Source organism: Watersipora subatra, chromosome 2, assembly GCF_963576615.1.
Source record: "Watersipora subatra chromosome 2, tzWatSuba1.1, whole genome shotgun sequence".
Lineage (NCBI taxonomy): Eukaryota > Metazoa > Bryozoa > Gymnolaemata > Cheilostomatida > Watersiporidae > Watersipora > Watersipora subatra.
The window spans coordinates 73187024-73203809 of NC_088709.1; the positions used below are offsets into that span (position 1 = coordinate 73187024).

At 32.9% G+C, this 16786-nt stretch overlaps 1 protein-coding gene across 2 annotated transcripts in view; it reads right to left on the bottom strand.

The window, feature by feature from the left end:
• LOC137386961 (hepatocyte growth factor receptor-like) overlaps positions 1-16786 on the bottom strand; it is a 77891-nt gene that overhangs the window by 28634 nt on the left and 32471 nt on the right. For both annotated transcript variants that reach the window (XR_010977856.1, XM_068073210.1), the window contains exons 2-10: positions 7697-7860; positions 7153-7426; positions 6146-6411; positions 5599-5775; positions 4978-5281; positions 4599-4747; positions 3924-4097; positions 2969-3077; positions 2645-2735 (exon numbers count right to left, since the gene is read on the bottom strand). Coding sequence is in view for 1 of the 2 variants with exons in the window: in XM_068073210.1 (XP_067929311.1) it covers positions 2645-2735; positions 2969-3077; positions 3924-4097; positions 4599-4747; positions 4978-5281; positions 5599-5775; positions 6146-6411; positions 7153-7426; positions 7697-7722 (1570 nt within the window). In the remaining variant the exon portion in view is untranslated. The remainder of the gene's footprint in view (positions 1-2644; positions 2736-2968; positions 3078-3923; positions 4098-4598; positions 4748-4977; positions 5282-5598; positions 5776-6145; positions 6412-7152; positions 7427-7696; positions 7861-16786) is intronic.

The following is a 16786-nucleotide window of genomic DNA, read 5'->3' on the forward strand; positions in this document are numbered from 1 at the left end:
AATTGTCTACTAATCAAAGAGGACCACTGATGGACACAGGTTGGTGAGGAAAGAGGAAACAGCAGACATATACAGTTTGATCAAGAGTGGGAACAATTTCTCCATCTCTAAGCTTTGGGAAGTCTACTAGTATTGTTCCATCTATAATGCCAAGTTTTCAGCATTCATGACTGATCACTCGTTCGACCTGAATGCGAACATTCACAATTTTACGGGTTGCCTCTACATCCATAGGATGTAGCTGGGATTTGCATTTAGTAAAAGCCGGAATGGCTAATTCAGCTTAATAAAAGCTTACAATCTCTTCTATTGTAAATCCTCTGTCAACCACCACTACTGGCAAATACTGTCAATCATCAATACTGGCGACTCTGTCGCCTGGCAAAAGACTTTCCAAAGATTCCGGATTTTTCAGTTATATGTTTATCCGATGTGCGCCTACCCCAACCAGTAGAAATAAAAGTTATGGCCCCCTGTAGAGCAAGACCAATCAACTATTTTACTGAGTGATAATGTTTATAATTGGAATATGTATAGACCGCTGAGTGGGGCATTCGGTTTTTCAATTTTCAACTCGGAACAATCTAAAATTACAGCGACTTTCTTAGCAAAATATTTTCTGAATGACATCGGCATTGATACTCCCAAAAATTCTTTTTCGGGTCATTTCACAAAAAACTTAGTCTGACATACAGAAGATTGAGTACGGAATGAAAGCATTTTTGAACAGTCAATAGTGATAAATCAAGTTGATACGCTATATCTTGAAAACAATAATTTAATCTGAGCTTAATCAAGCATACCACTAATTGATTTTTCTTTGAAAGACATTTTGACAAATTACTGAATTGGGTTTTAATTTAATCAAATACGACTTTCACAGTCTCCAAATCAGGCAGTCCTGTATAATAAACTACCATTTTATAATTTTTTTCAAATGTGGAAATACTATAAAGCCTTTTTTTGAAAATTTATGCTTCTTGCAGGCGTCACCCTCTAATAGACGAGCCTTATTGTCATTTTCAATTTTTTCAAAAAACACTAATGTCAGATCTGTTGGAGTAGCTGCCTCAGTAGTGGATACGCAACTGTCAGTTTGTGTTCCTCTTTCCCATGTTGTAGTTACCAATTCTGCAGGTGCTTCTAGATTGTCTTATAGATGTGAGGCATGTGAACTCGTTGCATTGTCATGTTCATGGACAAGGTTTTCATCCGCAAAGCAAGGGTTCTTGAGAGCCAACAGCGATGATGTGGCATCCGCTTCTTTTCTTTTGCCTACCCGTTGTTTGCTACGACGATGCCTTGCATGTGATGGTTCTGGCATAGTATCTGTGTGCCCTAAAGCAATCACTGGTCGCCATGACAGATAGCTTCTGTCATGTAAATATTTATTTTTACCTATAACAGCAAAAATGAACTGCATACAGATGATACGTTAACTGTATATATACACACACAGCGATGGATAACACATTAGTATATTAAACGTACAAATACAAATAAATGTCTAAGAGATAAAACTGCTTCCTGCTATAAAATAAACTAAGTACCTACCTCCGACAAAGTGTGTTGAACAAACGCCTGTTCTAGCCCATCTATCACCTGAGGTGATATCTTTTCGACCGATTGCTGCCTTCCAAAGGTGTCTTCGATCTTCCGATAATTTCTTTGTTTCTTTTTTTTGATGCGGAATAACTTTTGGCACCATACAGTATTGAAGATGACTTTCTCTGTTGCTGTGGTTGGAGCAACCGAAGATGCCGCAAATTGCTGGCATTCTTAACTTTCAAATTAATTGCAGAAGCGTTGCGTTTTCAACGGTACAAGTTGTCTATAAAGATGGCAGACCGCGATAATTCACAATCCCGCATTCACGGAATGGCGTCACAAAAAAACGAAGGATAATATAAAGTTTGAAAGTTACAGTTGATTGACAAAAATTTGAAACCTTTACAGTTGTTTTTGTTTTCTCTTAAATTATTTCAACAACACAAAACACAATTCTCATAATATGTAGTTTGATTTCTAGAATGGCAAACGTTGTTATATGTTGTACGTTATATGTTGCATTTTATACTGTTTTATTACCCGAGTAATGCTAGGTAGTACAGCTAGTCCTCAATAAATCTTCTAATTTTTAGTTGCCATGTTGAGTTTACTAAAATTATCAAAAAAACGCTAAAAATTCCAAGACTGATCAGATCAGAGTAAACTGCTTGTCACCAGATTAACAGATCTTTTGCTACCTGCCTATATAATATATTGCTAAAAACTGCAAGGTTATCATGTGTTTGTAGATTGTTTAAAATGGTTAAATGAAAGATAAATTCATTTCAGCCATAGAATCATGTCTTCATCACTTTTGAAAACCTGACACCTTTTTTCATTGGCAGTAAGACAGGTCAATGAGAAATGACGCTTATTATTGTAATACCTTATTATTATAAAACCTTTATAAGGACATGTAACTACCAGTTAAGCTAGCTGTTATACATAGTACTGTAAGTTGCCAGCAGCATTTGATGTTACCCCTACATTAAATCTTGAATTATACCATAATATTAAAGAAATGTTGTTATTTTCCTACAAGTTTCATCAAGTTGTTGTATTAATTTTCCTTTTATACAAAAAGAATAATAATTACCTGCACTTGTTTTATTGAGTAGTTGTTCAACTTGTAGTGTAAGATCTGGAGTGGGACAAAGCATTTCTCCTTCAGACACCAATGTGCAATCCTGAAAATAACAAATAGTGGTTTAGTATGCTTAGTCAAAACATCAAATAATTTGGTTTATTGCTCTTTCCCTATTTTCTTTTTAACTCAAAATAAGGAAACTTTCAATTTTACACAGTGATTACATGTAAGTAGTTTTAGTAAGATACACTCTGTGATGGGAAATGCTGATATGAGCAATTGACGTCGAAAACTTCTGATTGACTCCTTGGTACTGGTGTTGCTCAAACTTACCGTTGTTATTGTTGTTTTTGTGCCATTAAATTCTTTCAAGTAAACCAACATTTGATGACTTGAGACTGTATCAAAGTGATGGCCTTTGACCGTCTGAGATATCCCCCCTCTACAATAGATACGCAGTATATGCTACTCTGGTCTGATTAAAATTCAAATTGCATTGGTTTGCATCTACTATAATTATTCCTAATCCATCATCACTATACTAGCATAAATACTGTTATTTCTAAAGCAGAAGCAGTTGTACAGAACAAGTGAAATAATGGCATGTGTTGAGTTTTATAATAACTAATTGCCTAAAACCTGGCGTTGCATGGGTAACGAAAAAATACCAAATGATTTTGAGCAAGTTATCTAAAATGCTAGCTTTTTACTAAAACATTTACTAAAACAACACCTACATTTTGAGCCTGCTTAAAAATCGTGATGTTTCACTTAATGAGCGAAAGTGTTAGTTACTAACTCCAAGAGCTTTAAGCATGAGTACCTTAACCAATGTAATGACTATCTTCACTATTTTTAATTGCTAAGTTTAGTTGCTTTCATTATTTATTTATTAAAATGAGTTAATAGTTTAAATCTGGAGGTTTCGAGGTCAAATCCTCTGCTGTGTAAACTTTTCATTGCTAATTTTTTATCGCTATAGCTGGCCACAGGGTTTACAAACAAAAAGACAAACACCAATTTTTATATATAGGTAGAGATACACTATGGAGAATCAACACAAAAAACTAAACACATACAGTTCTACTAATTTAATGATAATTAAATACGGTTTTAAAAACAGCTCAGCATATGTTGAGATGTGTTGTATTTTCTAAATTTCATAAAATAAGTATAGATAAGTATCAATTTCTTTTTAAACATCATAAAGAAAAATAATATTTAGAAAGATCAGTACGTTTTGTTTATGGTGGCTAATTGAGACAGTATATTTTAAGTATCTGCTTACCTGAGTATGGTAGCCCGAGGTGTAATATTTTGGATAATTGGATTTGGCAGGTAATCAAACAAAAATAGTTTTATATGCATGCCAATATCTAGGGTGGTCATAGCTTTGAAGATCAGATTGACTGTCGAATTCTCACTGTGAGCTTTCGGAATAGTAAATGTGATTTCTTCGTAACTAAAATCAGAATCACTCTAAAAGTTAAAGTCATAAATCACACAATAGCTTTGTTTTTAAATTTACCAAACCGTGTAGTACTTCTTTTTGTAATTTACCATTAGCAGAATCAGCTAGCTGTTATATTCAACGTTGAATGTTTACATTAGTCTATACCAGTTTATGTTAGTCAGATGAAGTTCTATGTTGCTTGTCAAGTTGCCTTATGTTAGGCTTACATAACTAGACAATACTTCAAGTTAGCTATCAATGCACACAAATTCAAAATTATTTCTGGATTTTAGTTACTAAAGTTTTATCAAAATAAGCTATAAATCAACTTCTATACTCTATGGGTATTGAATGCATATCAAGAAAAGCCCTGATAACAGATAGTAATCTGGATCTTTTGTGACCCATTTAAAGACAAATAGATAAGTTCAACTGAGCTTTTTACAAAGCAAATTGTTAATCAAAAAGTTTTTGGAAAAGCACACTTCCCAACAAAGTTTCAATATTTACTTTTCCATTATAGTGTAATTTATTGCAGCACCATCTAATATAACAGCCAACTCTATGCCGTGTTGGTTCAAGTACCCAACTCGTGCTGTTATGTTTGTTCCTCCACTACTCGGACCAGACAAAGGGAAGACATCTTCAACATACCAGTGCTACAAAAAATCCATTAAGAGTAAAATTACTTTGTACGACCCCAATAGAGTCTGGAAAATATGTACAAAATCAGAATAGCTCAGCAATTATATTAGCTATGCTAAAACTAAACAAAAAATTTGTTTTGGTTGGCTACTGTTTTCATATTGTTAGCAACTAAAATATATCAGTAATACATTGTGTCATAAATGTTTCACAAGCTTAATTAAAAGTGAAGTATACAACTTACACATTGTCTTCCTGCCAGTTCTTGGTTCACATTTGGACCACAGTCACACTGTCCAGTGTCAATTTCACATCTCTTGTTAGCATCTCGAGATAGATCAGAACAATCACAATTAGCACAAGCGTGCGGGCTTTTAAAGTACCTGTAGACACCTGCTATCTCTTCACAAGACTCACACATGTCTCCTGTTATACCTTCAGGACAATGGCAGGTGTAAGCTTTAGCTCCAGGTTTGTGGAAGCTATAATATTCTCTCATGTTGTTTGGTTCACCCACAATAGTAAAATTGTGTCCACCGCAGTGAGGTCTAGAATTGGCAGATAGATGTTTGTAACATTTAATCGTTAAATATGTTTCAGCGTAGAAAGTGTTTGATAGGTGGTTCCCTATATTTTAGTTTAGGTTGTTATATAGAACCTTGAATATATTTTACAATTTAAAACCAGCATTCTTCTGGTTGAGGTTTTTAGTTAAATAAACATTGGTTATGACAACAATGGCAGACGAGGAGTAATGTTTACTTAATAGACTTTTAATTCTAGAAAGAGACTTTCACCTCAGCCTGTTATCAACCTTTATGAGTCAATTGCCTCGTAGGGTAATTTTTTATTTTGGTAAATCTACCTGGTGTACAAAGTGAAATAGCTGAGTTGGTACCAGTCCTCATGTGCTCCATACATCCACAGGTGACCAATCATCCTGACTCTGACATCACCAACCAGGGAATCACTTAGTCGATAATTTTCTTCTCCGACCGCAAGTATCGGAATTGTCATAATTGATGGTAATGTAGAGTAGATACTGCAAATAGGCAGGCTAAGTAAATAAGGGTTTATAACTATTTGGTTTATTTTTAATAACAAATAGTTTTGTCATGTCATTTCATTAGCCCAGTAAACACATGCGAGATGTTAAAACAAAAAGGTACATATAATGGTTTACTTCAGTCATTTCGCTTTCAGCATCGGAGGTCTCAAAAGGTATCTGTATCTAGCCATCCCACGAATCCAACCACTATTTTTTAAATAAAATCTCCTAATAAAGCTTTAACTGGGCAAAGTTCAATCATGAGTGTCAATTTGTTTTATTAGTCATATTACTCTAAAACTTAGTCATATATAAAAAGTAAATTCAGTTGTATATACAGTCAGACAACAAAAATGATACTTACGATCTGGATAAAAAAAGATAGTCTTCTAAGTTATAACACTTTGGTGGCAAGGGTTGGTCGACACTTCTCTTTTTCCGTAATGGTAGCTTTGGCAAAGCCATTTCAAAACTGAACGGAGTTGCTGGTAAACCATAGTCTCCATAGCAGTTAGTTGATATGAATACTTGAGCTCTAGTATCAGAATCAGGTCCAACAATTTCTACTTCTATCGCTGAAGGAAGTTTGTATTGAAAATCAGCCAAGAATCTTCCGGCAATAGCATATGTCTATAAACAAATATAGTTCAAATGACTTACATGTGATAATATTAAGTGTTTGCTTCATAATATATACTAGTATAGTGTACATGTATATGTTGCATCATAGTTTCAATAAACAAATCAAAGTAGTTAAGTAGCCTACAATAACACTACAGTGCGCAGTGAACTTTTTACTGTCTTTTTTTGTGCGGAACACATGGCTAGAGTTGTGATTCTGTATATTATATGTATATTACTTTCTTAATGTACATAAAACAAATTTGTGTTCATTTAGGTTATAAGGTGAAACTAGTGTGTACACCACAAATTATACTATTTAAATTTCATGGAGCCATACCTTTTACTGCATATAGTTCTTTGATATGATCCCCGTACCATTGACAGATTATTTGATTTTGAAAAAGTTATTAAGTGACCAAAGGTTTATTTAGAAAGACTATTTATCATCTATAAAAAAGCCATTCGAAAAAACTTAGATGGTCGTTTTTATTGTGATATCGGCTTGACTTGTTTGGAAAAAATTCAGTCAACAAGGCATTTGAGCCACAACTTAATTGTACTATTTTAGTGATATGGATTAAAAAACCCCTATCTTTTCTAAAATTTTAAATATTAGTAGAACTATGTTCATTGTCAGTGGCACATTGCAGGAACTGTTCTCTTTTAAAAGATCCATAAGTTTTCTACATCATAAATTGTTTAGTTGCAAGGCTTGTAAGGATATACAATAACTTTAAAATTACTCACCAACATCGGCTGAGGAAATTTTATAAATATTTTTACTTCATCTGCAAATTCAGATAACCAGCCTCTCTTTCCAAAAATTTCCCATTTGCCAGCATAATTTGTGTAACGTTTTAGATGTGTCAGAACAACATTATCTAAACCATCCGTACATGTGTCTGCTTCAAAAGAATTTGAAACAAGGCCAAAGGTGTCAAAGTATTCAGGAGGGCATTCACATTCGGGTAGAATCTGGTACTTGGCGAGTGGTTCTCCAGAATACAGAGAGTATACTTGACTAAAATTCAAGATAGATAACTATTAACAGCTATATCCGAAAGAACAAGTTCAAAATTTTGTGAAACTTGATTTTACGAAATGAAATAGATTTTAGTTACCAAATACACACATGCATAATATAAAAAGAATTAAGTAAATATCAGAAACATTTCCTTTAAAAAAGGCAGCATTTCCACCAATTTTACCTTTTGAATACAGCTTTCACTTTTACAAAACACCTTACAGAATTTAGTGAATGAAGGCTGTTTTAAACGCAGAGCAGACTTACTTAGAATCTATGACTGTTGTGTACATCTGAATATTTGTAACTTCACCAGTGAAGTCATCACTTCCAAATCCAACTTTGATCTCATCCACAGTATCATTTGATATAATACTCACTGTCCGAGCTAACTCACCTTCAGAAAACACTGCCCATCCTTTAGACTTTAACTAAAAACATATATTCTGATCTTTTCTTACTAGCTATTATGGAATGCCTTGATTTGTTTTGCTCAAGTCAAATGTTCTGCTGAACGCTAGTTATAAAAAGATGTAAAATATTTATATTTTAACAAGTATTGTTCTGGCACATAGAGACAACCCATAGTTAGTTTTAAACTTTTTTTAAGTAAATTGAGGTAAGCAACAAACCTGTTGAAAGCACTGCATACATTTTTTACGTTATATATTAGCTATAGACAATAAAACCTAAATTCTTTAAACTCATAACTACTCTATATCAACTCTTGTCAGTAGGATTTAAATTTTTTTAATTAAATAGTTACAAACAAATTAAAACTAATAATTTTGCGGAAGGTATTTAGCAAGTTTTAAACTGCATTGGAAATTGTTTAGTATGTTATATAACAGCTGCAAAAGTTTTAATACATTCTTAAATCACTTTGAGATTTGAGTTTCATATCATGAAAACTATTTTTTGTGCAGTTCAAATAAATTAAGAAAAAACTTAAACAACTATAAAAGTGTATAAGTGTAAATGCAAAATATTTAAAAGTTAACAGTCATATAATGTCTTTTCTATTATACTACAATGAAAGATGACTTGGTATACGATTGTATGATTTTAATTCATTTTTGTGTTGGCATCCTAATGCGAAAACGTTGTATAGAGTGAAATGGAAATCTATAGTAATTATCTAATTACAACACATTCTGATGAAATTCATCAAAGTTGGATATATGTACTGTACAACGTTGTATATATGTACTGTACAAAGTTGTATATATGTTCTGTACAAAGTTGTATATATGTAGAGTACAAAGTTGTATATATGTACAGTACAAAGTTGTATATATGTACAGTACAAAGTTGTATATATGTACAGTACAAAGTTGTATATATGTACTGTACAAAGTTGTATATATGTACTGTACAAAGTTGTATATATGTACTGTACAAACATGTATATATGTACAGTACAAAATTGTATATATGTACTGTACAAAGTTGTATATATGTGCAGTACAAAGTTGTATATATGTACTGTACAAAGTTGTATATATGTACTGTACAAAGTTGTATATACGTACTGTACAAAGTTGTATATATGTACTGTACAAAGTTGTATATATGTACGGTACAAAGTTGTATATATGTACTGTACGAAGTTGTATATATGTACCATACAAAGTTGTATATAAGTACTGTACAAAGTTGTATATATGTACTGTACACAGTTGTATATATGTACTGTACAAAGTTGTATATATGTACTGTACAAAGTTGTATATATGTACTGTACAAACTAAAAATTAAAACTAAAAATTAAACTAAAAACTAAAACAACACATTTTGGTAAATTTCATAAAAGTTGTATATATGTACTGTACAAAGTTGTATATACATACTGTACAAAGTTGTGTATATGTACTGTACAAAATTGTATATATGTACGGTACAAAGTTGTATATATGTACTGTACAAAGTTGTATATATGTACCATACAAAGTTGTATATATGTTATGTACAAAGTTGTATATATGTACTGTACAAAGTTGTATATATGTACCATACAAAGTTGTATATAAGTACTGTACAAAGTTGTATATATGTACTGTACAAAGTTGTATATATGTACTGTACAAAGTTGTATATATGTACTGTACAAACTAAAAATTAAAACTAAAAATTAAACTAAAAACTAAAACAACACATTTTGATAAAATTCGTAAAAGTTGTATATATGTAAAAATTAAAATAAGTATCAAAATAATATGTTAGCTTTAGTAACTATACATGTAGTTACTTGCAGTAATTTCAGTGTATTTAACAGTTATGATCCGCAATGAAATGTAATGCTACAGTGTACTACGCGCAGTTCGTATTGTAGGGAGTTCCTACTTTTCAAACAGACTCATACAAAATGTTAAATTTAACTTGAGCGAATTTAACTTACTCATTGCTTACCTAAAAATAATTTTGAGTATTGATTTTACGAAACTAAACTTCAGCTTTGTCATCAACCAAAATCTTATGACCAATCTATTTTCTTTCTTTTTTTCACTATAACTGGTATCAAAAACCACTGAACTTAGATTGCAAACATTGTATTTCTCTTTCATGCTTTGTGCAAGAGATTTCAGCAAATAAAATGTAAGAATTTTCGTTACTTTGTCGCTATCAGTCCATGAGCAGCCAAATTTTAATTTTGAGAGAACTTTTTGGTTAATTATGTAAGACGCAAATGAGTTGAAAAAGCTCTGTTCCCATAAAAAACATGAAAACATCATGTTTCCCATGGTGAGGTGAAACGTTTTTGCGACTGGTGCATCGTATTCTGAGCGCACACCATATTAATTAACAATGAAAAGGGCAGGTTTAATGTGTGAAATCGTGAAACGAATATGCAGTACATGGTAGGAAAAATAGGGGTAATAAGTTTGGCTTAGCCTTACGATTACTCGCATTTATTAGTAGCCTTGCAACATCAATGCCGCGAGCTCACATTTAATGCGATTTGTGCTTTGTGGCGATTTGTAGATGCTAAAACTTTATCGCTACCCCTGAACAGACAAACAATAACTTTGAGATACTGTATATAAACGTATATATATATATGTATACATATATACATATATACATATATATATATATGTATATATATATATATATATATAGTCAAATTGTAGTGAATAGGAGGCCACTTTGGAAAATATATCCACGATATAGGGCTTTTGGATAATAGGAGGCTTCTGATAGGAGGCTTCGCTAAAAACATGCTAAAACAACTCTACTCGTCATGCTGATCGCATACATATCTATTTTGCATTTTGCAAAAATTTTGCCGGAGAATGCAACATTTTGGAAAATTTTGCAGGTTGGGAGGCTTTGTAGTATGAATTGGAGGGCCTCCCATTAGCGCACAAATTGAATTTTTTTATATAAAATTTGGAGTTGTCTTCTCTTTTGCACAAGCAATTATCTTCTCTTTAAGTTCATGGACTCCTATTAGGATTTTGATGTCTAGCATTAGATAGTCTTAGTGTCAAGGTCTACATTACTTCTTTTTATATGAATTTAGCTAAATTCCATATGATATTTAATTTTAAGGATTTTAGTTGCAATGAACCTTGATTGTAAGATAAAATGTTTTAATAATAGGTTGCAAAAGCCAACTAATTCGGTTTTCAGGACTTTGGTCAACTAATGCTAAAAAAAGACTTATTTGCAAATATTTTTGTGCTCTGATCAAATGTTTGTCATATTGTTTATTCACATGAAAATTTTGTTTCACCCTTTATAGGTTGTTCGTGTTAAGCAACACAACAACTAGCATTTTGTTAGTTTTAAACAAGTAGCAATAATGATTGGATTGGTATCGAGATCATCATAGTTTTCACAAAGAAACAAATACACTTTGTGATCATATACTAAAGCATCGCATATATTCAAGCATGCTGCAAATATGCCGGTTACATTCACAGAGCTAAAATGTTCAAAACATAAATTTCAAACATGAACTGTGACCACTTTCGTTACTAAAACATGTTCATCAAATCCAATCATTGTTACTAGCAGACAAAACTGAAAAAGATAGCATGTGGTGGCCTTTGAATTATAAAAAAATTTACGATAGGAGCATTCGATGAAACCAAGGAGTAACTTTGAACACACTGTGAAGATTACATAGATATTCATCTCGCATTTATCAACATTGGTCAACACTTTCATTTCAAAATATCATTCTTAGTCAAAAGAAAAACATGAATTCATAAGCGGCCCCTTTAGGGAGTGGAGTTTAGAGATGTTATAAGCTTAATATAGGCGTGTCAAACAAATAGTTTAATTGAGTGCAACGATGTCAAAGACAATAATATTACAAACAATGAGTTTGTATGAACCTAAAGGTCTTTTGTAAAAATGGAGCCAACCATCAAAAGCAGCCCAAACAGTTGTTGCAATACCAAAATATTGAAAATTGAAAGATTTACAAAGCATAGCATCAAACCTTCTGTCAACAAAAGTGGATTATCTGATTTGTTTCTGTCAAATAAAGTTTTAGAGCTTCAAAACACTGCTGCTACAATAATTGTCCTGCGATTTGTGTGAGCAGTCCCTTGCATGTTGAGTATAGTGCAATATGTTATGGTTAGTGTAACCAATGGCTAGGCACAATTTTTTACAATAATATTCTAGCAAGACATCTCTAAAGTAATTGGCAAGGGAACTTTGCTGATTGCAGACACGCCCAGTTGCAGAAAGAACTTCAAGCTTGGATGTCTTTCCTGTCACTGGAGGCCTTTTTGGAAATTGAACAACAACCTGTCGTTTGAAGGTCAGGCATTCTAGACCACTATGCTTCAACGGGTAGAGTTGCTGCTCTTCCTGCAAAGAAACCATTTATTAACCCGCTTGTATAGTTGAAAATTAGGAGAATTTTGAACACTACCCATTTTACAGACTTTCCCAAAATATCAAGGAGGTTTTCTAACATTAATTACTAAAAAGTGTGTTCCATCACGTTGTTTCGAAATACTTAGGAAATTGACCCGAACTTTAAAAGGAAGCTCTTGCAGCGGGTTACTTTGGCAGCACTACTACATGTAGGTGTGGCACAGAGGATGTCTTCCTACTGAAACTGCATAATTACATTTCTCCTAAAGATATTGCAATTCTCAGTATGCTGATGCTCCGCCTAACAATAAAACTTTAATCAATAAGCCTTTCTTTGAAAAAGTTTGTTTAATGTTGTGGTTAACACAAATCATTTCGCTCAGTAAAATTAAAAACAATGATTATCATCAGTGATTTATTTCAAGCTAATGCTTGTTTGTCCAAATCTTAGTTAATAATGGTATCATTGAAATATAATATGTAATAAATAGTTGGATTAAGAAAAGCTCTATTTTACAAACCAACAATTACAGCGGTACTGTTACTTTGCCTTCTAAGCAAAATGCACAAAAATCAACAACATTGTACACATTCAGCCTGTACTATTATGAGAACAGTATATGTCCATCTAAAGCCACAGTTGGAAATCAGAAAAAAAATTGTGTCACATAGGATTTAAACTTGCAAGATTCAACGCGTTAGACTGACACAATAACAATTGTGCTAATTGACCTTCTTGCAATAGTTTGCAATAATTGAATGTTTAATTATTGCAACTGACAATATTTTACCGTACTCTAGACTGCCATGGTATTTTTGGTACAAACCAAGTTTAGTCCAACTCTTGAGCTGATTAAATTATTAACTGTCTAACAGTCAATGTTTTTTCATGCACAGATTGACTATTTAATTGTATAAAAATCCCTTATTGTTCAGTTGGCCTTTAACACTCTAAGGTTGGTGTGTTTAGATATGCCTATTGCTGCCATCCATGTACCAATTAAGCATCGGCTTACTGTCAGTCATTTTACTGAAAGATCGTGATTTTACTTCATGGTATGTTCGCGGGTTTTTTAAACTTCAAACTCTAAAACATTTTTGTAACATTTTATTTTGCAAACGTGTTACCAGAGCTATGCACCAAATCGACATGTTTATGCTTTGTGCATTACTAAACCTATGTAAAGCTGCGATCGCAATGAAACTAAAATGATCATCTCCAATGTTACTTACACTTACAAAACTATTATTTCCGTCAGAACTTAGCAGATTACCGTCAGAGTTAGTGTTGCGTCTTTCATTATCTTTCTAATTACTAAGCCAGATTTTGAATTGGCTGCAATTTCATCAACATACGTAATTCTTTGTTTTTAAGTCGCGAGGTACTTGCGAAGGCCATAATAACGCTAAATAGTTCAAATGTTGAAAAAAAGATGAGCGTTTCCGAGTTGAAATTTTTCAAACAAAGACTTAAAACAGACTTGCGAATTTATGCAACTTTCATAGAAAAATATTTAGACAACACTGTCAATACTATAAAAGTACTAAAGGTCGTTGGTTATGTTATCAACAAGTAATAAAATTAAGTTACTATGCGACTGCTTGAAAATTTGCTATAGTGTGCATATGACAGTTGGCCATACACTTTGCATAAATGCGCATATGGCAGCTAAAGGGATATCTTGCTATGAACAGTTTCTCTAGTTACATGTTTTCCATGCGCTTCTGCCTTGCCAGTATTTAGGTATTTTATATAATAAAGACATTTAGCTTTAGCTGCTACTTACCACACTCCTAACTGGCAATAGTTTGAAACACCAGAATAGGGTTGTAGTCTATAGCACTAAGCTATTGTACAATACTGTTTTGAATGCATCTTGGGGTGTATCATCTAAGTACTTTTACTACCGCAAAATTCTGCTTGCGACCTGAAACACGGAGGTAAAAAAAACTGACTGAAACACGACCACACAGTGGGATGCCAATTTAAAAGCCAAGCAAAACTTCATTGAGACAGCTGATCTAAAAAAGAAACAACATTTACTTGCAACAGGCTGAAACAACATATACATACAACAGGCAGTGCAGCTCGGCACAACATACGCGTATAGCCAAGATCAATGTTCTATGGCTCTTACAAATATGTTTGTACAAAACACATTTTTATTGAGTAGCTGATTAATTAGCCTGTCATACGTGTACCTATTTGAAAGAAAAGAACCATCTGCCTGCATTGAACCAATAGAAAACATGTTAACAACCCTCACCGACCTGGGATTTTACGTTTTTGGGAGCACATATTTTTGTTCTCGCAATTTAGTTTTTTACTACAAGTGTAGTAAAAAAACCTTGGTAACTTTAAAGGTCTGATACGGCTGGTTACTTAACCAGCCGTGTCAGACCTTTAAAGTTACCAAGGTTTCAGAAATGGGTAATCAATAGACTTTTGAAAATGGATTACTGATTGCTTCCTATGTTATTAGCGGAAAAAGCTGAGAACACGACCGAGCTCCCACTGCAACACACTTTTAGCTTTTTCTTTGCATCATTAGATGTAAAAAGTTCTGTTGATTGATATGTTTATAAAAATCTCATAGGCGGTGATGGTTCAAAAATAGGGGCCATTCTAACCTGAGGGCACACTTCATTCATTGGTGAAAGTTAGGTCTTTAACAAAAGCCATTACATTTATGAGAATAGCGATTTGTATACCAAAATATGTATTCTAATAAAAAGTGTATTACGTTGATCTATATAGATTGATATGGTAATGATGCTACCACTACCAGGCACACTGGCTTTTTAGCTATAACTAAAAAACAATTTGTATTAACCGTTTTGGGCAACACTCTAAATTCTTGAGTTGTCTGCTCCTGTAATAATATTATGTTTTCCAAACTATGATACAATTAAAAGTGCTCTTGTGAATCCTGGTCATCAATTGTTTTAGCACTTTTTTATAACATCAAATGGCAATTCAAATTTCCTCTCTTCCAACAAGATCAACAATTTTTTTAATCCGTCTTAGCATTTTCAACTTATTGAAGAGTGAAGTAATAAATAGCTCAAAAATCATGAACTTGTGGTATGACTCTTACTCTATTTCTTACATCTATCGCAAAAAATTATCGTCGACTTTTACGGACCTCAATTGCAATTTAAGAAAGCTTAAGATGAAGAGCTAAATATATAAAATAAGTACATTGAGTCAGTGCAAATATACCAATTTTTGATGAACTGAAATAAAACTAACATAAGTTGAGTCAGTGCTTTTATTGAATAACAACAGGTTTTATGTAAACTAAAATCATTTATTGTAGGCAGGTGACACTGGAGCCAAACATAAACAGACGAGATCTTCACGCACGCTTTTCGAGCAATGTGGATTTTATTTGTATTATTAATACTGATTACACTAAAACTATTTAGTTCTTCTCAAATGGCTAGTAATCAAATTTTGAAATCTCACATTGCAGATGCCTAGGAACCGACTTAGCGTTGGAAGGCATTTGACACCACAACGATCGTTTTCCCTATATATTTCTAAGTATATTAAAAATCTAAAAAGTTTACATCACTTCTATCATTTGAATTATTTTTATTCTGTTCAGACAAAAAGTCACTAACGATTGCAAAATCAAATAATATTTTATTTTACTGTTTTGAGAATTGAGCTGATGTTGACTGGTTTTTCCAACTTTTATTCTTTTCCAAGGAGGCGTGATTTGTTTAGCTTTTAACACAAAGCAATGCTTTTCAGATAATCGTTTCATATTGCTAATCATGAACCGATATCTTGTTGATGATATTCAAATGTTACCAGTGTTCATATTATTTGTTTAACATTACTAGGCAACAGTTTTATAAACGTCTACCGAAAGCGACATAAAGTTTGTTTCCCCACGCAACCGGTAAACGACATTTTGGTCGTTTCCCTGCCAAAGGGTTAACACTAAAATAGTACGTCCATCAAGTCCAGCAAAATCAAGCAAAGTTCAAACTAACAAATTTTGTAAGCAAACAATTTTTTAACAAATATTCTTCAAGATATCATTTCTTACAGAAATAATTTTTTCAGTTGTCTAAGCTAGGATCATTAAAAATAAGTAAGCTTTTTTATAACTCGCATGTTTTTTAGACCATTTTTAATTACTCTTTCTAGGTTTAATGTTTTCTTCCAAAATACGCATGATACAACTAAAACACAATTAACATTAAAATAGTATGCCCTAAGCTCAAAAGAACAACATAAGCCTTCAATTGCTGTGCAGACGGCTTTTCTCCAAAAAATTGTAATCTATGTGAAAAAGGTTCAATGCTGGGACAAAAAATATGAAGTTGCCCTCTCGAGCACTTTAAACAAATTTCCAAAAATCTGACATTCTTAAAGTCCTTTAAATAGCTCAGAAGTTTCTAGTGGAACAGATTTTCAGCCTTGATTTACACGATTATGGCCTGTGCTTCTATAATAAAGCTACTCTGCCATTGGCACGCAAGTGCCACTGCGCCTGATTGTTACAG